Source organism: Micromesistius poutassou (assembly GCF_964030765.1).
Source record: "Micromesistius poutassou genome assembly, chromosome: 8".
Lineage (NCBI taxonomy): Eukaryota > Metazoa > Chordata > Actinopteri > Gadiformes > Gadidae > Micromesistius > Micromesistius poutassou.
Window position 1 is genome coordinate 3,587,041 of NC_140278.1, and position 24,669 is coordinate 3,611,709.

The following is a 24,669-nucleotide window of genomic DNA, read 5'->3' on the forward strand; positions in this document are numbered from 1 at the left end:
TTTTTCTACCAAATGTCAGGGTTTTCCACTGCTCATACCTTGGCATTGCTGGGGATAAATTCACAAGCCATTTGCAGGAGCTGAAATGGTTCAATCCCAAACACAGGCATTCATCCTGAGACTGCTCGAGTCGCGTTCAAGGATTTGTCATTTGTGGGCTCGTCCGAGTGTGTTTGACCTACTGCTTGGTCTATATATTCAGTGAAGAGACATTTCTGAATTATTCAGCCAATTTAGCGGAATTGGTTATGCTGCACAGAGTAGATTTGACATGCTCTGCACATAAAAGGGAGCCTTTTCCGTGGTGTGGTTGGGCCAATTGGATTTCGCAGTGTGTATCTTGTCCAATAGACATGCTATCAGCGTATTTCATTTAGCAATTCCAGCTGTAAGTGCAGCTTCTTGCTGTATTTGATCAATATATCAATTAACCAAAGGTCGGCCTCCAGACTGCATCTGTGGGCGGAGGAGTTGGTAAACAGCCTCTGTAAATAATTTCCAGATTTAATGGGGATGTTATTTTCTCTCTCCTATAGCAAATGCAGATTTAATAGATTTATATAAAAAAAAAAATTTTTTGAAAAAATGTGATGCAAGTCGTTCATTATGCTGAAGCATATATATCATGAAGATATAAATGGAAATACAAATTAACTCTTACCTTCACACTGCTGAATGCAGTTGACTCTAAAGACCAGTCCATCTATCTCTTGTGCCTTATTATCGAGGATGAGGAAGAGTTTTATCTCCACTGTGGGCACGGTGCGAGAGTTCAAGCCTTGCTCTAAGAACCGGCTGCTTGGAGATCTCATCTGGGCCCTCATCTTGGCCCAGTGTACAGATTTCCATGTCCCCGTCAGTCTAGGTTTCAATTCACGTTTAAAAAAATATAAATAAATGTTTATGACATTACCCTCATGAAGACTTTTGATGTTTGTTTTTTGGTTCACCAAGAATTAAAAAAAGTATAAGTATTAAGTATTAAGTATTATTATAAATAAGTATTAATAGAAGTATTTTTTTTCATCTTCATGATTTTGTTTTTATTATCCATCTCATACAAGCAGCCCTGCCAAGTGTTAGGGTTAGGTGTAAGTGTTTTAACCCAGCAGTGGGGCTGGACAGGGAGACCGTCCCCTTGGACTCCACCCATTAGAATGAAGCACCTGTCTGCGGTCGCCTGTTTCAGGTTCCTATTCCCTTTGACTGCTGAGTTAAGGAGTTTTCTATGAGGCATCAGTAGGCCGTTAAGAGGAGGCTTGGCCTCAACCGTATCGCACCACTGGATTGGTTCACCGGAGTGGGGGTGGGGGGGAACTTGGGCAAATATTTTTACTGTGTTTATTTATTTCATTATTTTTTTCCTTTGGTAAATGTTTCTTTGATTGTCGCTTTGTTGTAGATTTTCCGCTGTCTTGCCTGTCAGTCTGTAGTGCAAGGGAAACGATCGCACCACTGTTTCCATTGTGGTCCTTTGATTTGTTTTCTTTTAGGTCAGGCACCTTCTCAAAGTCATTTTTCCCCCATTCCTAAAATACCCCCCTGAAATGGGATTGCACACGTGGAAACCCACAGAGTGTGCTGACTGATTGTGATCTAGACTGGTCAACCCCCGGTCTTTCAGTGGGCTGGCAGTCCACCAGCCGAGTGAATACGTCTCAGCTTCCAGTCTATTCTTCTGCCACCGGACAGACAGGTGATTATTCCTGCAGCAGCCTGCAATCAGCCACTCAGCCTGCCTCCTGATAACCAGGGAGATACGGCCAGGGACCACAGCCACCCCCTGTTTGTCCCTCCACCATCCATCAATCAGTTAGCCAACCAGCCATCCATCCATACAGTCAGTCAGTCAGCCATCCATCCATCCAGTCAGTCAGTCAGTCAACCAGCCACCCACCCACCCACCCATCCATCCATCCAGTCAGTCAGTCAGTCAGTCCGCCATCCATCCAGCTAGCCGGTAAGCCAGCAAGAAATCGATTCAGTCAACTAGCTTGGAAGCACGCAAGCAAGAAGGCCAGCCATTCAGCCAGCAGGTTGTCTAGATTAACCGGCCAGACGGAAAGGCCTCCCTTTCCTCCTAAGCTTCTTGCCCACCTGCACCCACTCAGGACTGTGTCAATAAGCCAGTTCCTCACTCTCTCTCACTCTCTCTCCTCTCCCCCACTCTCTCTCTCTCCTCTCTCTCTCTCTCACTCCTCTCCCCCACTCTCTCTCTCTCCTCTCTCTCACTCTCTCTCCTCTCCCTCACTCTCTCTCCTCTCCCTCACTCTCTCTCCTCTCCCTCTCTCTCTCTCCTCTCCCTCTCTCTCTCTCCTCTCCCTCACTCTCTCTCTCCTCTCTCTCACTCTCTCTCCTCTCCCCCACTCTCTCTCCTCTCCCTCACTCTCTCTCTCCTCTCTCTGACTCTCTCTCCTCTCCCTCACTCGTCCATCTACACCCGCGTAGGACTGTGTCTATCCGCAGAGGCTCTATGCCCCAGGCTGTGTTCCTACCTGGTGTGTGCGTGTGCATGTGTGTGTGTGTGAGAACGCGCACGGATTCCCTCATACTTCTGCTCACAAACACAGCTCAACAGCAATTCAAGCAAATCCCCCAATTGATCTCCTCTAGACGGAGGGCCGACGAGCGAGGGAGCCACATGAAGCGTGTTAATGTAGTGCGGGCGGGGCCCCGGCCTGTATGGACCCTGGTGGAGGGGGGAGGGGGGGAGGCGAGGCGGAGGGAGAGTTAATTGGATATTATATTGAACCAACAAAAAAAAACGACTTTACAGCTAAACAAGAAAAATAAGTTTGTTGGCGCCAGGAGTGTTTTCTTGTTTTGACGGGTCGGGCTGGATATTGGAAAAAAAGGAATGGGTTTTTTTCAACGTTTAATGACATTGATTTGGCAGATTGATGTCAAAAGGCTGTTATCAGGGTTCTGCGTTTTTTGAGATGCCAGATCTTCTTTTTTGTCACTTATTAGTCAGAAATTCTTATGAAAAATGAATAATAAAAAAAGAATAATATTCATAATTCATAATGCCGAGCCCACACTACAGGGGTTTTGCCCAGGTTCTTCCACACACATTTTTCAGTCCTTATATAATCCTCGTAAATCTGAACGATTTCTGGTTCCGGCAGCTGCGACATTCCACTGATCTGAGGAGGTGAAAGATGCCATTATTTCGGTCTCAAACAAGGCTGGATCTTATAAGGCGAGCCCAGATTGTCTTGGGCGTCGCAGACGATCTGCAGATGCGCATCATTCTAGTAGAATGTTGCCATTGAACTTGTGTACACCAAACCCACAACTCAAATAAAACAATATACAATGTGAGCAACAAATGAGGCTGTAAAATGAAACAAAGTAGAGCCCCATGTTAATTCAGCTCCATTCAGTCCATGGACACCACAGCACAGCGGCGCTTTTTACATCTTCATGGACAGCCTAGTACCGCAGTGAGGGGAATATCGCATTATTGTGAACTTTGCCTTGAAAATTTGATCAAATGCAATGTATGTATGTGTTGTACCCGGTAAACACCGGCAGTTGTACGTGGGAAGGCTGTAGTAAAGTTACCAAAGAAGCACACCGGCTGAGTCAGACTTTGAATGTTGAGAAGACTATTAACGAGAGAATAAACCCATTGCATTCCTAACGATCCCTAGAAGGAGGGCATAGATATATATATATATATATATACTGACTAGATATCGCCTGAGCTGCGCTGTTCAGTGGAACGTACGCGTCAATGTCGCCACCATCTTGCCGCGGGGTAACCACCCAGCTGAATGAATGAACGTCGATGGGACAGAGGTCCTTTCCCAGTCTAAATCACTCTGAATCGCCTTATTTTTAAGCAATCTTCAAGCGGATTGGTTTCTGGTGTTCGTAGTAATGATAGTAAAAAGATTTTTTTTTTTAATTATATATATATATTTTTTACTATCAACACACGTCTGACATATGTCAGAAACCAACCCGCTTGGAGATTGCTTAAAAATAAGGCGATTTTGAGTGTGAAAGGACCTCTGTCCCATCGACGTTCATTCATTCAGGTAGGTGGTTACCCTGCGGTAAGATGGCGGCATTGTTGACGCATGCTTCCTCCCCAAGGTTTTCCCCATGATAATTAAGGAATTATTTTTACTTGATATTTGGGGAGAATAGGGGGGTGTCATCAAATGTGGCCATAAAGCCCTTTGTTACTGTGTGATTGAGGGATATATATATATAACAATGGCTTGACTTACATTTAAGTGTAGTTTTCAACAAGAGCCCCAACAACTATTTGTTTTGTTTTAATTAGTGTTTGTTGGTCTGTTGAAACATTGGACTAATTAAATTGAGAAATTGTCTTCTGGAGGTATTGATTAATGTGTTGGTTATCCCTTTGGGATAAAATGTTTAGCCAAATTAATTTATTAGCTTAAAATATATAGAATACCTGAACAAAAGTGAACAGTCTTATTTCTTTTATTTTTTTGTTAACAATAATTGTGTTTATTGGTTTTCAGAAAAAAATAGTTTTACACATCAGTATAACGCAAATAACAATTTTAATCTTTCAAAGGGATGTTAATAAGGAGATCAACACTGATGTTATATTGATGTGAATTGATGGCTAAGGCATAAAAGTGATTGGGCAGAATAATTGGTAGCAGTACCACTGGTTGGCCAGTAGGGGGCATGAGAGCTGACGCCAGGATATAATGGAGCCACCTGGGCCTGGGGCCCACCCCCGACGAAGCCCTGGAGGACCGCCGCCTCCTCGACGCCATCGCCTGGCCCCACCTCCCGGCCCCCGCGCCCCTCAAGCAGACCAGCGACCCTGCGCACAGCCTGTTCGCCATCCTGCCCTTGCAGGGCCGGAGGGAGTGGCACGTGGGGGACCAGCTGGAGGCCCTGGTCCAGATGAAGGACTTCCAGGGCTGTCCCAAGCGCCACGGCGGGGACTTCCTGGTGGCCCGGCTACACTCCCCGACGCTGGGGGCCGGGGTGGCGGACAGGGTGGTGGACCACCTCAACGGCTCCTACTCTGCGCTGTTCCCCCTGCTGTGGGAGGGCGCGGTCACGGTGACGATCACCATGGTGCACTCCAGCGAGGCGGTTGCCGTGCTGCAGCGGCTCCGGGAGCAGTGGCCCAACCGGGTCTTCTTCCAAAGCCTGTACCGCGCGGGCACGCTGTCCGAGACCACCACGTGCCTCCCATGCCTGCCGCCCGATTACCTGCAGCAGCCGCTGTGCGACCACACGGACCCCCGCACCGGGGAGCCCTGGTACTGCTTCAAGCCCAAGCTGCTGGCCTGTGACGGCAGGATGAACCACGCCATGGGAGGCTACCAGAAGCCCCTCTACTCCAAAGAAGAGGCGCTGCTCTTTCGGAGGTCTGGCACCGTACGATTCTCTGCTCGTTCGTGTCGTTTATAACTCTGTGTGTTTTTTATCCTTGTTTGTTTTATTACTCGCAGCAGTGTGAACCTCAAAGTGGTCCTCCATGCGTCGGGACCTGACTCGATCGACGTGCTTCTGAACATAGGTACACAGTCATACACAGGCGTTGCTACAGTTTATGGAGGAGGTTGCTCATGTGGTTAGTGGTAGTGAAGTATGTGTTGTCGTATGTGTTGATGTGTGTGTTTCATCTTGTGACATTTGTGTCATACCCATTTGTCGCAGATGGACAAAAGTCAGAAAACAGCAGCATCAAGGCAGAGTGGGTCAAGTACACCCCTGCTGGGTATTACTACCAAGGCTATTGGAAGCCCGTCGGGGGAACTCCTGCTCGCCAGTTTGACAACTCCTCGTCCATCACACAGTGCCTGACCGACAAGGTGATCAACATGTATGGCGACTCCACCATGAGGCAATGGTTCGAGTACCTCAGCGCTTTCATACCAGGTGAGTGCTGACAACCTTGGGCGGCATGAGGCTCAGGGGGTAGAGCGCGTTGGCTGGTAACCAGGAGGTTGCTGGTTTGATCACCGGCTTCTCCGCAAGACACCTCACCCTAACTGCTCCCGATGAGCTGGCTGTCGCTTGCATGGTTGTCATGGGAGTGTACCTATGTTCCCCGGGTCCTATGTTCCCCGGTCGAGACTGTGTTTTTCGTAGGCGGAATCCGGAAAAAGTTCCGCCTCAAGCACTAGGATTGGACAGGCAGTCTGTCAGGCAAACTCACACGCTGACTCCTCACCCTAAACCTAACCCTAACCATAACCGTAACCCTCACCCTAACCCTAACCATAACCGTAACCCTAATATTCATGATTCTTCCAGATTCCACCTATGAAAAACACATTCGCTCCCCGGTCACATACAAAGCGGGGAACATAGGGATGACCCCATTGTCACCGCCGTCGGTGTGTGAATATCTGCATGAATTGGTGAATGTTAAGCAGTATTGGAAATTGTGTTCAGTGGTCGCTGGTTAGAAAAGTTCTGTTTTAATTTTTTACCCCTCTCTCTGTGACGCCCTGTCCCGTTGTTAATTTCCAACATGCGCCTTCTTTCGGTCTCCTACCAACCAGAGGTCAACCTGCACAGGTCCAAGATGGTGGGGCCCTTGATGGCGGTGGACAGCCAACACAACATCCTGCTGAGGTACCGCTGCCACGGCCCGCCCATCAGGATCCACCCGGTCCTCGTCAGCGAGCTGCGCTACGTGGCCAACGAGCTAGACAGCCTGGCCGGCGGCACCGACACCGTGGTGCTCTTCAGCGTCTGGGCCCACTTCACTCCCTTCCCCGTGGAGGTCTACATCCGCCGCATGCGGCACATCCGCCGGGCGGTGGTGCGGCTCCTGGCCCGGGGCCCCGGCACCCTGGTGGTGATCCGCTCGGCCAACTTTGCGGCCATGGACCAGACGAAGAGCATGCACAGCAGCGACTGGTTCTCGCTGCAGATCGACACGGTGCTCAGGACCATGTTCCAGGGACTGGCGGTGGTGTTTGTGGACGCCTGGGAGATGACCGTAGCCCATCGGAGCGACCACAACATCCACCCGCCGCCACCCATCATCAAGAACATGCTGGACCTCGTCCTGGCTCACGTGTGCCCGGACAAGACGGATAAGAAGAGCTAGTGGCAAAGGAAGACCCTTGTGTTATTGCAATTGTAATTTGAGATGTATAGTAGGGCTGCTCGATTATGGAAAAAAATCATAATCACAATTATTTTGGTCAATATTGTCACAATCCTACTGTTGGGTAATGTTAAGCTGGTGGGTAACTGGTTGTCATGGTAACTGTGGGAGTGGCTCCCTTGATTGGCCTTGATACGGGTCACCTGGGGAATCCAAGATGGCTGATGGTGGCAAGATGGCTGAACAGACAGCATGGTGCCCACACTTGTTTTTCCCTAAACACCCTCTGAAAGAGGTGAAGGTTTTTCCCCTTCTACAAGGACAGTACCAGGACTAGGTTCCTAAAGGGGGGACGTGACCGCCCCTTTGTTGTGTATGTTTGTCAAGTGTTTTTTACCTTCCTCTATTGCTTGCTTTAAATTCATGAGCTTTATTGGTATGGGACACAAGCGTTTACACTGTAAAAGCTATCGTTTGAAAAATGAACATCAGTTCACTGAATACTACTCAATACTGCCCCCCCCCCCACACACACACTTACACACTTACATTCTGGCACTTAATGTATGCACCTTTTGTATGTTGTTATGTTGTTTTTAATCCAGGAAAGGCCGCCGAGACAGGATCGCTTTTAACTCGCTTTATTTGGTAAAGGTTTTGGTCTATCGTCTATTGTCTATGAAACAAAAGGAGAGGAATAGTATATAACACGCGCGGAGCGTCTATAAGCTTTATATCTACGATACACTGCCCAAGAGATTCTGCCTTCCAAAAGTTCAAGTCGTGCTTATATAGAGAGGTAAAGGTAGGCTTCTTCTACAATGTTTAAACCTGCTCACTTTCACCGTTGTTGCCCCCTCTTGACTATGTGCAAATGTTCCAGCTTTACTGCATGTGCTCGGTGCTGCCCCCTTGTGACTGTGAGAATATTACCTCTTAACTATTGTATGTGCTCGGTGCTGCTCCCTGTGGCTATGTGAGAATATTACCTCTTAACTATTGTATGTGCTCGGTGCTGCTCCCTGTGGCTATGTGAGGATATTACGGCTGAAATATGTTACAATGTTGTACGTCCTGGCACTTAAAAATAGTACTTAGCATTGTGTAGCATCTTATCCTAGCTATCTTTGTTGTGTACGGGGAATGGGTTAACTTAGAGATAGTTAGTGCTTGGCACTTGGTTCTATGAACATCCTTACTGTACCGACAGCGATATATTGTTTCTCTTTCTTGGGGCGGCATTTGGCTCAGGAGGTAGAGTGGGTTGGCTGGTTACCGGAAGGATCCCCGGCTCCTCCTAGCTGAGTGTTGAGCTGTCCCTGAGGCTGTTTCTCAATTTGCGTTCTTTTCTGTACTTGCGTTCTTGTGAAACGTCATCAGTCGTAGCCAAAGTACTGTTCCAACTCAAAGTTTGCGTCAAGTACAGTTGTAAAACCCAGAAGTGTTCTTGATGCGTTCTTAAACTGGCCAGTCCATCGAGGATGCATCGGAGGTGACTTGTGTGGACTTGGGACCGTTAAATATCCCAGGATGCATTTCGCATTCCCATGTTTTTAAATATTAGTATGTAAGCTATAATAATAGGCTATATAGGAACCTTTTAAAAATATAACAAAAATGTAGGCCTATTCATTCAAAATATTTCCATACTATTTTAAAATGAAAGAGGCTGGGGTTTTGTTTTATATAATTTGTTTATATTGTATAAGTCACTGATAGAGGAAACCCATCACAATGGCAATGGAAATCCCGGTTGGATCCATCTGATCGTGTGTGTGTGTGTGTGTTTCTATTCTAATCTGTAATTTCTCGCTCATTCGTAATTCTTATATCAATAGCTTACTCTCCAACAATAACTCATACAATCTTTTTCCCGCCAGTGGCCGCCACTGACTTTTTATATGTAGGGTACAGATGCGCGTGCCTTGTGTACAGCTTATACACGGCATTCATCTGTACCCTAAAAGTCGTGTGCATAGCTTATACACACGACACGCATATCTTTTCATTTATATTCATTCAAAATATTTACATACTATTTTAAAATGAAAGAGGCTGGGGGTGGCAAGTACAAACTTCCAAGTCTGCGAGTCCGAAGTTTGCGTACTTGGTATTGAGAAACGGCTTGTGTTTTTCATAGGCGCAATAGACCTCTGAAGAATAAGTCCCTCCGAGGCTCCGGTTCCCTCGGTCAAATATCTATGGGAAATAACATGGGTTTTTTGAATGATCATAGGACTGGGTTTTTGGATTATCGGTCAAAACTAGATGCAAAAAGTGTGTAGTTCAAAACGTGATGCAGCTTTTACTTCTTCGCCACCTACAGAGTTTGTTATGTACAATCATTCATAAACCCCATGTTATTTCCAGTTGACATTTGACCAAGGGAACCGGGAGCCTCGGAGGCGGGACTTATTCTTCAGAGGTCTATCCGGTAAAAGTCCAGCCTCAAGCGCTAGGATTGGACAGGCACAGTCAGTCAAACTTGCATGCTGACTCTTAACCCTAACCCTAACTGTAACCCTATTAGAGAAATGCGTTTGACTAACGTTAGTTTAATATACATTACAATTTAAGTTACCTATCCTGCGGTCACGTGACAGATTTTAGCCTTTTTGGATTGGATCAATCCAAGGCACCTCACCCTAACTGCTCCTGATGAGCTGGCTGTCGCCTTGCATGGTTGACACCCCAGTCGGTGTGCGAATGTTAGTTGTGTGTCACCTTGCTGCCGCGACACACAAACTGTAGCCGCTTGTGTGCTTAATTGTCTAAATGTGTCCTTCGTATCTTGTCTGTCATGTTTGAACTAGTTGCGGGAGTGTAAGAGTAGCCCATTATTTTGGAATTAATATGGATATGTTCAACACGGTGCTTATGAGCATGCTTACTCTTGGGACTGTTGTGAACCATGGTCAAACCAACTCACAGTCTCACAGACTGCAGTACTGTCAGGACTTTCTAATACAATGCAACTGTTCAGCTCCGTGGATCCTACGCAATGAAATTCCATCAGAGATTCGCAGGCGCGGGTCTGCCTGCCCCGATTGACAAACAACGCCGGAGGTGAGGACTCGTGGCCAAGACGGCGGAGCATGTGGGAGACGGCGGGGGCCTGTCGTCGGATTGCGGTGGACAGCAGCGGGTCGGGTGAGGAAGCGTGGCCGGAAAGGAGGAGTGTGACAACGGCTATGCAGAGTTGGCTTGCGCCGCCTGCCACTTCCCTCTGTGATCCTCGCAAACGTGGAATCAGTAAGGAAGAAAGTGGACGAACTGCAGGCAAATGATAAATGCATACCGGAGTATAAGAATGCCTGTGTCATAGCTTTGACTGAGACTTGGTTAAAAGAACATGACTTGGGCCAGGATCTTGAAATCGATGGCTTTGGTCAGCCTATTCGGCTAGACAGAGACACACAGCTGACTGGCAAAACACAAGGAGGGGGCGTGTGTTTATATGTCAATCCGCGCTGGTGCACAACTATCACAATAAGGGAATCTATCTGCAGCCCACATATCTTTTTATTACACTGGTTTATATCCACCCAAGAGCCACTTCGGCAGATGCTGCATCTGCAATCACTAAACTTGTTCACCGTTTAGAAAGCATTTCCCCGCATGCCCCCGGCAAGCATTTTATGCTTGCCGATTTTAATACATGCAGTCTTAAGAAACACCTCGGCCACCTTCATCAATATGTAAGCTGTCCTACCAGGCATGGCAAAATACTGGACCTGTGCTACAGTTAAAGATGCCTATAAATCAACCCTTAAGAAAGGAAAAGTTGAGCTTAAAGAGGTCTCTGTATGGACAGATGGCGCTATTAAAGAGTTTAATGGCTGCTTTCATAGTACCAATTATAGTACCAATGTTTTTAAGGACTCATGCACTGATCTAGAAAAACTGACTTTCACTATGTCAAGCTACATACAATTTTGTGAGCAAATGATTATCCCTACAAAGACGATCACATTATACCCCAATAATAAACCCTGGGTGAGTAGATCCCACATTCTTACTAAGAAAAAAATAGCTTTTCAACAGAATGACATACACCAAACATCAGAGGCCGATTGCTTAAAAAACTTTTTAAGCAGTATTTTCACATTTATTTTCCAACTCTCACTATCACAAAGGAAAGTTCCAGGGGTATGGAAGGAATCAGTAGTGGTCCCTGTGGCAAAAGTTCCCTCTCCAAAGGTGCTGAATAGTGATGGCTCATTCGCGAATGAATCAGTTCGAACGAACGACTCTTTACATGAACGAACTGACCTGATTCCCCGTTTCAGTTCGTCTCGTTCGTATCATTCGTTCTCCGAGACTCGACTCCCAGCTCCACCCACTAGTCGCTGACGCTGACTCACGAGTCGCCGTTCGTTCACTGACTGTGTTTAGTGGTGAAGACTCGAGGACTGACAATTCATGAGAGCCAGCCGGGCAACAACATCCCGATTCCGAACATGAAGTGCTCTTCTGCTAAAAGGAACTAAGTTAATGTTGTGTTGATTGATGACCGTTTTCACCATTGCACGATCGTGATTCATTTGAGAATGAGAACGAGGGAGGAACTGTGTCTGCCCGACTCAGCTGAGAACTGTGCATTCGTGATTCGTTTGAATGAGAACGAGGGAGGACCTGAGTCTGAACGACTCAGCTGAGAACCCTGATTCACCGCTACCGGAAACGTGACTGAATAAACGAACAAACGAACGATTCAAACAAATCTTCTTGGCGAACTGACTGACGCAAACTGATTCAAGCAAACAAATCATGAGATCCATCACTAGTGCTGAATGACTACCGCCCCGTGGCTCTGACCTCTCTGGTGATGAAAGGTTTTGAGTGTATTGTGAAGAGGAGCTTACTTGTCATAACTCAGAATTTATCCACTTCAATTTGCATATTAACTAAATAAGGGGGTTGAGAACGCCACCGCAACACCGCTGGACTTTGTTACCGGTACTGGTAACTTAGATGGTAAGAAGGCACACGCACGCTTGTGTTTTGTTGATTTCTCATCAGTGTTCAACTGTATGATATTCTTGCTCAGAGAATATTACAATTCCCTGATATTGACTTTGGTACCATATGCTGGCTAGTTGACTTCCTAACAATGAGCTCACAGAGAACCCGGATAGATAGACCTTATCTGAGGCCCTCATCTACAGGGTCACCTCAGGGATGCATTCTGTCACCACGCTCTACACCAATGACTGTGTATGTTTGAATCAAGGCATATTATCAAGAATGCTGATGATTCTGTGATAATTAGTCTTCTGCAGGATCACAAGGTTGGCCATGGCCCAGTTTTGGACAATTGTATTTCATGGCGCAAGGACTCTTATTTATATCTCAACAACTTTAAAATCAAAGAGATGTGTATTGACTTTCGCCGCAATCCCCCCACCACTGCTCCAACTCTGATTAATGGCACAGCATTAGAGGTGTTAAGCCAATACAAGTACCTGGGCATCATTTTGGATGATAAACTGAACTTTGATACCAACACAGACAATATATGTAAAAAGGCCAATCAGAGACTGTTCTTTTTAAGGAAGTTGAAAGGGTTTAATGTTAACAGCTCACTTCTGAAAACTTTTTAATTCATCTTTAATTGAGTCAATTTTAACCTTTGCTATGATCTGTTGGTTTGGCAATCTGAGTGTAACCAACAAAAATAGGTAGGGTGACTGAAAATATGTCAGAAAATAATTGGCACTGACCTCAACAGCATTGGGCATGTGTATGAGGCCAGAGCCACACAGAGGGCAATGGCCATTTTTGCTAACATAACTCACCCATTCCTCCTACCATCAGGGAGGAGGAATACCTCCCGAAAATGTGCCAGGTCTAACAGATACCTGAGAACATTTGTCGCATCAGCTATTGGGCTTCTCTGCTATCCCTGCCCATGTTACATCACTTATTTTTAAGTACAGTGTTCTGCCCTTCAGGCTTTTCATTTAAATTATGATACTTTTCGTTTGTAAGTTTCAGTTTCTTCCAGACTTTTATTTTGACATTTGTATCTTTCAGCTGTACAGGAAGTAGGCAGGAAATGTCTCATGATTCACGTTTAGAATGTGGAAAACACTAGAAGCAGCAGGTTCTTTAAAAGTGCAGATGGCAGAAATCACTTCTTATATGTTGTTTCCCAGCAGAGGCATCACTTGTATGTATCTCACCTTTGTTGAAACTTACTTAATTCATTAATAGTATTCAGTTCATGATGTAAAAACGAAGTTATCAAGCTAAAATCGAAGTGACAATGTTAAAAACTATGGAAGCTAATTTGAACCTGAGGATGTTAATATAGGTTCAGGAGATGTTAGCAGTAAGCTGAATATGTAATTACTATGCTAAAAGTGCTGTTATGGAAACTAGATCGTTTTAACTAAATGCAATATGTTTGCTGTTTGTTTTCTAGTTTCACTCTCTTTCACCTATTGGGTCAGTACAATGTGAAGATTGAAAATAAATCTACTAAAAGGAATCTACGGCATTCTTCATGTTCATGATTGGAAGAGAGTTTAGCTTACTGTCTAGTTGGAGTTAGTACACCTCAGCGAGGACAGTACATACAGTGTACTGTAGCATGGTTGTTCTACATGTGTACTTATGTGTCTTTTTGTATGTGTTGGCTATGTGTTGTATACCAAATTGCCCCTTGGGGACATTAAAGACTTTTCAATTAAATTAAATTCAATGTTAGGCAATATTGTAAAGCGCTTTGAGTGGCCACTGGTTAGGAAAGCGCTATTTTAATGCAGTCCATTTACCATTTCTTCTGACAAATGTACTTATTGTAGGTCGCTTTGGATAAAAGCGTCTGCTAAATGTCCTAAATGTAAATGTACTGTATCGTTTCACAGCTTCAGTCTGCTGAGTGAGTGAGACATAGATAACCTGTGACCATCCTGGTCTTGTGAGTCCACGTTGAAATCACATGAAAAGATCGCTTTTGCTGTGCATCTGCCGTTAGAAATAACTCAGTTACTTGTTTTGTTTAAATGCATTAAAGCGTCTTTTGGATTGTGGGGGAGGGGCTTTACCCGGACACTTTGGATGAATTTAACTAAAATGGTTTAAAAAAATCTCTCAGAGAGCTGTCACTGGGCCCGTGTTTTTCATTGAATGCAAAACAAACTCACGTGGGACGCTGCGAAACTTTGTTTGACGTGGATGAGGGATGAAATGGTTTCCGGTTTCACATTAAACCGGGGTTATACCATTAAACCGGTGTACAAAGCAGGTTAAAAACTCAAACTCAGGTAAACAAGTATAATTGATATCGAAAATCAGTTTTAAAGACTTAAAAGACCCCCCGCCGCCCCTCTCCAGGGCTGCTGGGGCGTCTCTGTCTGAGGTCGTCCTGGTCGTTCTGTTTCTATGGAAACGGGACAAAGGACAAAAGAAAATTAGGTAAGTAAACGTAAACCAAACCCTAACTTACCCTAAAAGACACAATGAGCCTAAAACAAAACCATGACACCTATTTATATATGTGTGTGTGTGTGTGTGTGTGTATTTATATATGTATGTATTTGTATGTATGTAACATTGTATGTATGTAATAAACACATTTTTAGGCACACATTTTACCACAACCTCATCTGTGCGACCCAAGGTTCAGCAGACCTGTTCTAGGACTGGCCCTTCCATTATGCGTTTGCACATTCATCTGAAGAACAAGATTGCTTTGTGTTTCCACCATGTTATTCTGTCCGTTGTGCACACGGCATGTCCGTTGTAATATGAAGTCTATTATTTTGAGGAGGAATGCATACTGATCAGACCTAGACAGTATTGAAGAAATTCCAATTTGAATGAAAATGTAGAACAGCTTGTATGTTGGTGATCATCACTATGGAAACATCACTCTCCATCCCTCCCTTCCTCCCTCTCTCTGTCTCTCTCTCTCTCTAACTAACTAGAGAGAGACATCTCAAGATGTAAAGTGCATTCTAAGGCCTTTGATTAGTGATGATATAAACAAGGTTTATATATATGCACAATATTTGAATTAATGTTTGCGCATGATCATGGGAAGATACAGGAAGCAGTTACCAAGTTACCAAGCATACATTCCATGAGACATTGGCTTACATGATTCTTAAAGGGAAATCTTCACATCGTGGGCAGTGATCACAAAGGAAACATAAGTGAGGGGGTGTGAGAATTGTGGTGGGTTTGGGATAGGCCAGGGCTGAGGTCAGCCATGGCGGGAGCAACCATGTTAAGGTTGCAATACACTATGAAGAAGAATGGATACGCAGTCTGCAAGGCTGCAAGGCGGTTGGACGAGTTTACAATACAAAGAAGTCTGTCGACTTGCATGGCCTCAGTATCATTTGCATTTACCCAAACTAACACAACCCTTTAGATTAGAGAGAGGAAGGTTTCTCTAGAAGAAGAATGTATACAAAGGTCTTTGATTAGTGATGATAAGAGCAAGGTTTTTTTTTTCTCTCTCTCTCTAACAACACTTTATAATAAGGGTACGATACTCAAGGTATTCATCGAAGGGCAAAGGTATTCAATAATACATTATTTAATATGGTTAGGGATAACCCTTATCCTATTCAATAATGTTTGTTTAGGGTTAACCCTAAACCTATTCATGCATAAATGAATACCATAGCTAACACAAACACCATTACCTTAGTTAACATCGTTAGTAAACATCAATACTATTATTAAACGATTACTAGAACATTAGTTAACCGTATATTAACTAAGCATTAAGTTAGTTAATTACTTACTGCATAAACTAATGTTAATTAATGGTTAATGATTGTACTCTTATTACCCTTATGTTACCATATGATTATGTTTTTTTCAGTTGATGTTTCTATTTCTTTCTTTCTTTCACTCACCTCTTCAGCTAACTTTTTGATGTGAAAACAGAAAACTTTCTCCAACACAAACCACCGTTGGGTCCAATTGGTCCAAGTGAATAAACAGGAAGCAAGGTTAACCGTTATCTGTGTCTGCCTCATGGTAGATAATTTATGTTTCTGTGAGTTTTTTAGCATCTGGCCATTTCCACCGCTGAGTTATAGCCTACTTCATACAGTCCGTAGTTATAGCCACTGTTCACTTTGAACACAGATACCGCACAGAGATGTGACCATCCTGTGTGCAGTAATTATGAGCCCATAAGTCATAAATAAACATACCTGAGCAGCCCTCTTTTCAAATGGAACAACATTAATTCTAACAATAATTACATATGATTGATGTAGGCCTAATTATTACTTTGGCAAATGCATGGCTGTGTTTACGCAGGGAGAGCATTATCGTCAACGGAGAGGAACGTGCATGGATTTCTAAATCAGGAAATTCCTCTTTCACAGCGAGCAAAGTCATGGTTGTCTCCAGGCTTCCTTAACCTGAATACGAACATCTCCCGAATGCTCAAGACTAACTTCAGTTAGATTGGTTAAGCAGAGTAATCCTGGCTGAAGGCCTAAGAGCACACATACTTCCCATGTCGCTGTTCACTCGGGGAAAATCCGTTCTTAGAGTCGCCCTGGAAGATGCTGTGGCAGAAGCCAAGCCAGCCCATAGAAGCTGTCGCAAATGTCACCATGCAGACCGGGAACCGGGGCCCACAGTGGAAACACACACACACACACACACAACGCCCCAACTCCACTCCCTCTCAGTGTACAAAGCTTTGTTGTGTAGTGCGCTAGTTTTTCTTAGCATTTCCTCTGTTTGGCGTGTCACGGAAGGCTAGACAAATGACTATAAAATGCATCATCCATGCATCTGATTTCGACGCCATCCTCGCTGTGGAATGAACCACGGCGAGGATGTTTCCCGGGGTTTTACTGTATAAGTAGGGAACTTACACGTCGTGCCTGAGATTTATCGCTGGGCTGGATGAAAAGAAAACGCACATCAACACAATGAGGTCTATCAGCTGCGTGCTTCTGTTACTTTCGCCACATTAATTTGCCTCCATTCTGCTATTTATTATGACTTATTTTATATTTAGATGTATTTATTTACATTCTTCCGCAGCAGGAGTTCTGAACCGTATGTGACTCAAGGCCCACTTGTTTATGCGCAAGATATTCAAGGCCCGTGTCCTGAGATTGATAGGAAAATAGAGGGTTCTGGGCAGCGTGGAGGCACTGTTTGGTGAATGGAGATGCTGAAACAACAGCAGTCCAGTAATCCGTGCTCACACGGTTCGAGGCGACCTAATCAATGTGTGAAAGTGTGTTGGCCCACGGACCACAGAGTCTGAGCAAAGCAAGGTTGAGGAATTTCCCTGTTACGTTAAGTTCAATGTCACAATGTCACGCAAATCAGATTTAAGATGAATTATCTAAAGTCAGAAAGCAGACAAGCTCGAATCCGGGCTAACAGGCCGTTTCTCTTCCTTTCGCTTCACATTTATTTCGACCAATCATGTTGCTGGAGGGGGATATGGAAATTATGCGCAGTTGACTCCCTCAGTCAGCACTTCTGAACGTATCCGGGTAGGAGGACAAGCTACAACAACCTGTCCGGACACAATGTTCTTCAAAGAAGTCAAATCAACTCCCTGAAGCTTATTAAAAACCCCCTAATGAAAACTTCAACCACTCAAATTAGATTTGACATTTCAAAATGTCTCTTTAGTAGAATTTCTCCGTGACTCCACCCCTTAACATTTTGGGTTTCAGGCCAAAGGCTCTATGCTGCCACCCCCCCCCCCCCCCCCCCCCCCATAACATACCATAATACCATAATAGGAAGGCTTGATCCGAGACGATGTCTGACTGACTCTACTCTGCAGTACCTCTGTGGCCCACTGGGTCACACTTATTATGACTTATTATACTATATGAATTATTATTATTAATTGTTAATCATAGAATATATTATTATACATAATTATTATACACACTTGTGGTCGACCATCTGCTAAACAAAGACCGACCCTCAAAGACCTCAGGAGGAATCCCCCTGTAGCGTCCTCCTTTACTCTACTGGTTACTAGGGTACCTCTGGCTTCACCACGGTTCCATACGATTACGATTCTTAAGGCAACGATTCAATATTTGCCGATATCAAAAATTTTGCTTCGGTACGATTAGATTCGGTAACATGAACGATATGAAACAATATTTTTCACTAACAGAAAAATATGCCATTTTTATCAAGTCACAAATGCATACAACCAAATAGAGGTTCACAGTGTAATTATTTTATTAAGCTCTGCTTAATTACAAATAACCTTATTTTTAAAATAAAAACTGAATGTGCTTTTGAAACACTTGAAAGTGCAACCACTCAAGTTACAAGCTGTAACATGAAATGAAAATGGAAATGAAAATGGACAGTGCAAACTTTACTGTGGGGGGGGGGGGGGGGGATCGGGATTGTAGACGGGGGAGGGGGGGGGGGGGGGGCGATCGGACGCGTCTTTTTAGTCACGGTGAAACAGCTGATTTGGCAGCTCTGCTGTGTTTTCGTTGCAGGTGATTGGCGAGGTTGGTTGTGTTACCGGTGTAGGCCTATTTCAGTTTGACTAAACACCGTTTACATATAGCATGTGTTTTGTCCAAGTTCCCCTCTTTCTTCCGGGAAACCAAAATAGAGGCACCGAAAGATTTAAGTCCTAATGGCGAGTGGATGTCTGCGCTCCCCGCTTCGTGGAGCTGTGGAGAGGCTATGTTCTGCCCTGTGTGTTTGATTTCGTCTACCGTGTGTGTTTGAATTCGTTTTCCGCGCGGGGGTTGACGTTGTATTCAGAAATCAAATCATACTTTTTTTTTTTACAATTAGAATAAAACGGAACGGTTTAATAATCAATACGTGATTTGAATCGATGCAACCCGCACCGTGGCCTCTAGAATCGATGCATCTATACATATAGGTTTATCGTTACACCCCTACTGGTTACCATCAGCCAGAAGACGCTGACGGAAGGATCCGGGAATAGGCTCTCCGTCATGCAGAAACAAACGAAACAGAGAAAATGAATAGACTGATGGGAAATGAGTGCGAAATGACTAACCTCAATGATGAGCTCAAACTGAGTCCCCGAGGCAGATGAATAACATAAAAATGCACCGTCTAAACACCAATGGCATGACTCAGTGACTGAGTGACTCCCTCTTCTCCGGCACCGCAGTGTTGCGTTTCACTCAGAGGGGAACAAATAAAGAGTCCTCCATTCAAACGCACTTAAAGAAACACCCACACTTGCTCTCTCTGTATCTGCATCTCCCAGCCATTGGCTCTTTCGGTCTGGCGACCCGATGACCCCTGGAGATTACCGCTTCAGACGCACGCCACCGTATCTGGTATCGGGAGAAGTGTGTCGCCGGAAAGAATCATCTGTTGCGTGGCTACCAAACGAGTTTGCTCTTTTTTTTCTTGGTGGCCGTTGCCCTGGCAGTGAACTGAGCCCTTTTGTTGGCTGTTCAAAGGGGCTCAGTGTGTGTTTTTTTTTCCTCTGTACTCCGGCCAGCACATGGGAGAATGGCATCGATCACCTTGATGACCCCATGCTAATGAAGCATTGAGTGGATTTTCTCATTACATGATGGTGTGCATCATTGAATTATAATTACTGCGGAAGTGTTGGGGGGGAGAAAGAAAAGGCCGTCCTGTAGTCAAACAAAGCCCAACGACGCAAAGTGGTCCCTTATCGCGACGTGGCGACGATGACATCGCCGGTGGTCGGCGGTCGCGTCAATGTCACACGTGAGCATGCGCGTTATCGTTAGGGAATTATTAAAAAAAGGGACGTAGACTGGGTGTAAAATGAACAACCGGGGGGAAACATGGTACCGTTTGGCAGGAACATCCAGGGTTTCGTATTTAAAACACATCTCTACTGATGGGACGTTTTTTTACAATCTGGCAGGTAAACAAAAAAAAAATCCCAAGTTGAATATGGGTGGTTAGGAATTCCGAGTTTAATTTGGGAGGTTAGGAATTCCAAAGTTGAATTTGGGCGGTTAGGAATTCCGAAGTAGATTTTCGGAAGTTAGGAAGTAGATTTTGGGAAGTTGAATTTAGGAGGTTAGGAATTCTACAATTTAATTTGGGGGGTTAGGAATTTCGAAGTTGAATTTGGGAGGTTGGGAATTCCAAAGTTGAATTTTGGAGGCTAGGAATTCGAAGATTGAATTTGGGATTTTATGAATTGCGAAATTTAATTTAGGAGGTTAGGAATTCCACAGGTTAGGAGCTTGGACCTATAGAGTGTACATTTACCATGGCGCATAATGCAGGAGTTAATTTCAACCTCTGACTATGTGTTATTGAAACACGGCGGTGCAAGCAGAGCAGGGATTTAGACCCCTTGTGAGGGGGGGGGGGGGGGGGGGGAACCTGGACGCATATTTGCATTGCGCTCCGTGCAATAATGAGGTGAGCAGACAGGACGGAGACGGAAATGCCGGCGCAGCCTTTTAGTATTGGCCATGGCACGGCGAAATGAACCATGAACACACACTCCAGCCAACCCCCCCCCCCACCCACTGATCCACACACGCAATCTGCAAAAACACATGCACGCATGCACACTGACACAAAACACTACACTCATAGCAACACGTACCGCTGCACTCTCTCGCTCTCGCTGGAGAAGTCAGAGAGGCCCCCAGTTCAAACAATTCTCTCTCTGCAGCAGAGATTAATTTCATTGATTTCACAATAACACGCAGACAGGCCTATTCCCCAAAACCCCATGGAAACTGGGTTAATGTATGCATGTATATATATATCACTATAACACACACATATATATATATATCTATATATATATGTTATATTTTTTCTTCAAATGAACTATTTTACATTTATCTGGATCCACTTGGGGATTCTTACAAAGCTTGCGCTTGCCTCCTCTCCTCGTTTTTTCAGAGTAGGGTATGTCTGTGCATGCGTGTGCGTGTGTATGCATGTGTGTGTGCGTGTGTATGCATGTGTGTGTGCGTGTGTGCCTGCGCGTGTGTGTGTGTGCGTGTGTGCCTGCGTGTGTGTGTGTGTCTGTGTGTGCGTGTGTATGCATGCGCGTGTGTGTCTGTGTGTGTGCATGTGTGTGTGTATGCATGCGTGTGTGTGTGAGTGGGCTTGAGTGTACAGCCTTTGTGTGTCGCTGTATCACAATCCTGTGGTCCCCCTCCCCCCCTCCTCCCTCCCCTCTCCCCCCCACCCTCCCCGTCCCCCCGCCCCTCTCGTCCTCCTGTACTCTCGTTCAGTCAGCCAGTCACCAAATCTCCTGAGATTACCTGGATAGGCTCCTGTCAGAGCCGCAACGAGCCTCCTGATCCCCGTCCTCTGATCCCCTCGCTCTGATCCCTCCCTCTGTACCCCTCCCCCTTGGAGCCCCCCCCCCCCCCCCCTTGGAGCCCCCCCCTCCCTCTCGGACCCCCCCCCTTCTGGACGGGATTTGCGTCATTTGAAAGTTGACAAGAGACACACTTGATCACTCAATCACGACACGCAAACACACACGTATACAAACACACACACATATACAAACACACACACACACACACGTATACAAATACAGACACACACACACACACACACACATACACACACGTATACAAACACACACACACACACACACACAAACGTGATAAAGGCGCATTCACTGAGACGCCTTTGGAGCCACAGCCTACAGTGTTATTTGTGACCCCCCCCCCATCCTCACCACATGCCCCCCCCCTCACCCAAAGCCCTCCCCCTCACCCAAAGCCCTCCCCCATGATGGGTAATTGCCTTTCCATTACACAGTTGGCTCACAGCGCGCCGCCGCACACTGCCATGACGTGGAGGGAGAGTTGGAGAAAGACGACATGCACTCCTCTCACGCAGACCCTCTCTCTTGTCGGAGGACAATACCTTTACTTTGGCGAGGGCCGGGAGGCCAGCACTTCTGAAGCCCGGCTAATTCAATTGGAGCCTCTCCGATTGTGACCGTGAGCCTCCCCCAGCAGTACACACACACACACACACATATAGACATGCACACACACACGCACGCACGCACGCACACACATATACACACACACACACACACACACACACACATAAACATACATATACACACACACACGCACGCACACACACACACACACACACACACACATACATATACACACACGCACGCACGCACGCACGCACGCACGCAAGCACACACATATATACACACACACACACACACACACACACACACACACGTATCACACACACACACACACACACACTCAATCATGGTGGGTGCACAGGAAGCTCCCCTCCAAAGTAAAAGCGCTGCCTTCAGAGCCCACGTCCATCATACTTGTAGTTTGGACAAATCTATTATGGTGATGTATGAGCTGGGTGACGGCTGGGGGCGGAAACGGAACGTTACCATGACCATGAAGGGGCGAGGGAGGGTGGAATGGACCTGAGAGAGAGCTTGAGTGGGAGAGAGAGAGAGAGAGAGAGAGAGAGAGAGAAGGAGGAGGAGAGAGATAGAGATAGAGAGAGAGAGAGAGAGAGAGAGAGAGAGACAGAGAAAGAAAGAGAGAGAGAGGGAGAGAGTGAGACAAAGAGGGAGGGAGAGAGAGAGAGGATGAAAGAGGGACAGATAGAGGGAGAGCGAAAGAGAGAGAGAGAGAGAGAGAGAGAGAGAGAGAGAGAGGGGAACAGGGCAAGAGAGAGGCAGGGAGAGAGAGAGAGAGAGGAACAGGGCAAGAGAGAGGCAGGGAGAGAGAGAAAGAGAGAGTGAGAGAGTGAGAAAGAGAGCGGGAGAGAGGGAGAAAGAGAGCGGGAGAGAGGGAGAGAGTGAGAAAGAGAGAGGGAGAGAGTGAGACAAAGAGGGAGGGAGAGAGTGAGACAAAGAGGGAGGGAGGGAGAGAGAGAGAGAGAGGATGAAAGAGGGACAGATAGAGGGAGAGCGAAAGAGAGAGAGAGAGAGAGAGAGAGAGAGAGAGAGGGGAACAGGGCAAGAGAGAGGCAGGGAGAGAGAGAGAGAGAGGAACAGGGCAAGAGAGAGGCAGGGAGAGAGAGAAAGAGAGAGGGAGAGAGTGAGAAAGAGCGGGAGAGAGGGAGAGAGTGAGAAAGAGAGCGGGAGAGAGGGAGAGAGTGAGAAAGAGAGAGGGAGAGAGTGAGACAAAGAGGGAGGGAGAGAGTGAGACAAAGAGGGAGGGAGAGAGAGAGAGAGGATGAAAGAGGGACAGATAGAGGGAGAGCGAAAGAGAGAGAGAGGGATAGAGAGAGAGAGAGAGAGGTGTACGTCTGAAGTCCCACGTCCTTCACAGAGCATAAGACCTGGCATCAGTAGACCGCGCTCCACTTGGATGACATGGGCTTTACCAATAACTCAAAACTCTCTCACCTCTCTCTCATGCTCTCTCTGTCTCTCTCTCCAAAACTCTCTCCGAATGCATCTTTTTTCTCACTCTCTAAAAACGTCTCTTTGACTCTCTCTTTCACTCTTCTGTTCCCTTAGTATCTCTCTCTCACACGTTCTCTTTCAAACTTGACTATCTCTCTGTCTTGCTCTCTCTCTCTGCATCTCTCTCCCACACTCACTCTCTTTCACTTGTCCATTCTCTTATTATCGCTCTCCATCTCTCACAATTTCTTTCTCTCTCTCTTTCACTCTCTCTCACTTCATCTCTCTCTCTTTCAATACCTCTCTCTCCCTATCATCACTCGCATGCTTTTTCACTCGCTCCCCGACACCATTACCTCAAGCTCGAATTCTCCCTCTCATCACTACCGCTACCTCTCTCTCTCTCTCTCTCTCTCCCTTTCAATCTGTCATTACCTCTCGCTCACTACCTCTCTGTCTCTCTTGCCCTCTCTAGCCGCCTCTCTCTCCCCCTTTCTCTATTAACAAGCCCTTATCCTGCACGGAGGGAGAATCTTGAACACAGAGCACAATTGTGTTGTTTTTCACCCGCTCCTACAAGGCAGTGTAGGCGTTGATCGTAAACATGTGATGACAACAATGATGACAAAAAACCCTCTTACAATAAACTGTATGCTCCTGTCCAATCTCAACATTCGCTGTCTGTTCACCATGAAATATAGAAATAAAACAATGACAAATCTGAAGAACGCAAAGTACTCTACTCTCTGATATGCCATGTTTAAGTGATCACAGATGACAGATTTCGAACGGTAACTTTCGCCACTTATCCTTCTCTTCCTACGTAGAGCTGCACATTCTAAATCGGTCACAATGGATGTTTCTGAGCCGTTATCAACCCCCCGCCGAAACGTCCACTGTCACATATATACCACACATCACACTGACATCACTCAGTGCGTTTACATGACACTCAAGAAAGTCGACTTATTGGCTTAGTCCAACTATGATTGGATTACTAAGATGCATGTATACACCTTAGTCGAGCTATACTCAAATAGAATTGGGTTACTCATAGTCGAATTAAGACCCCTAGATAATGTGATTCATAGTCGAGCTAAGCGTGCATGTAGCCAATCGAATTGGACTATGCGTTGATTTGCGTTCTGCGCATGCTTGAGATCTTTTCCCGGGGCCGTGAGCCGGAAGTAGAAGGAGACGATAGTCTTGTTGTTGTCGCCGCCGCCGTCGGATAAGGGATAACGAGAAATGGCGA

The 24,669-nt window shown here is 45.6% G+C and overlaps 1 protein-coding gene across 1 annotated transcript; it reads left to right on the forward strand.

Moving 5' to 3' along the window:
* Positions 1 to 729: 729 nt before the first annotated feature.
* On the forward strand, positions 730 to 7,072 carry LOC311351707 (NXPE family member 3-like; the record flags this gene model as incomplete). The annotated part of the gene is made up of 5 exons (XM_084471867.1): positions 730 to 833; positions 4,707 to 5,375; positions 5,460 to 5,527; positions 5,668 to 5,889; positions 6,519 to 7,072. The coding sequence occupies 5 exons, from the start codon at positions 730 to 732 to the stop codon at positions 7,070 to 7,072; spliced, it is 1,617 nt and encodes a 538-aa protein (XP_084327993.1).
* Positions 7,073 to 24,669: the final 17,597 nt, after the last annotated feature.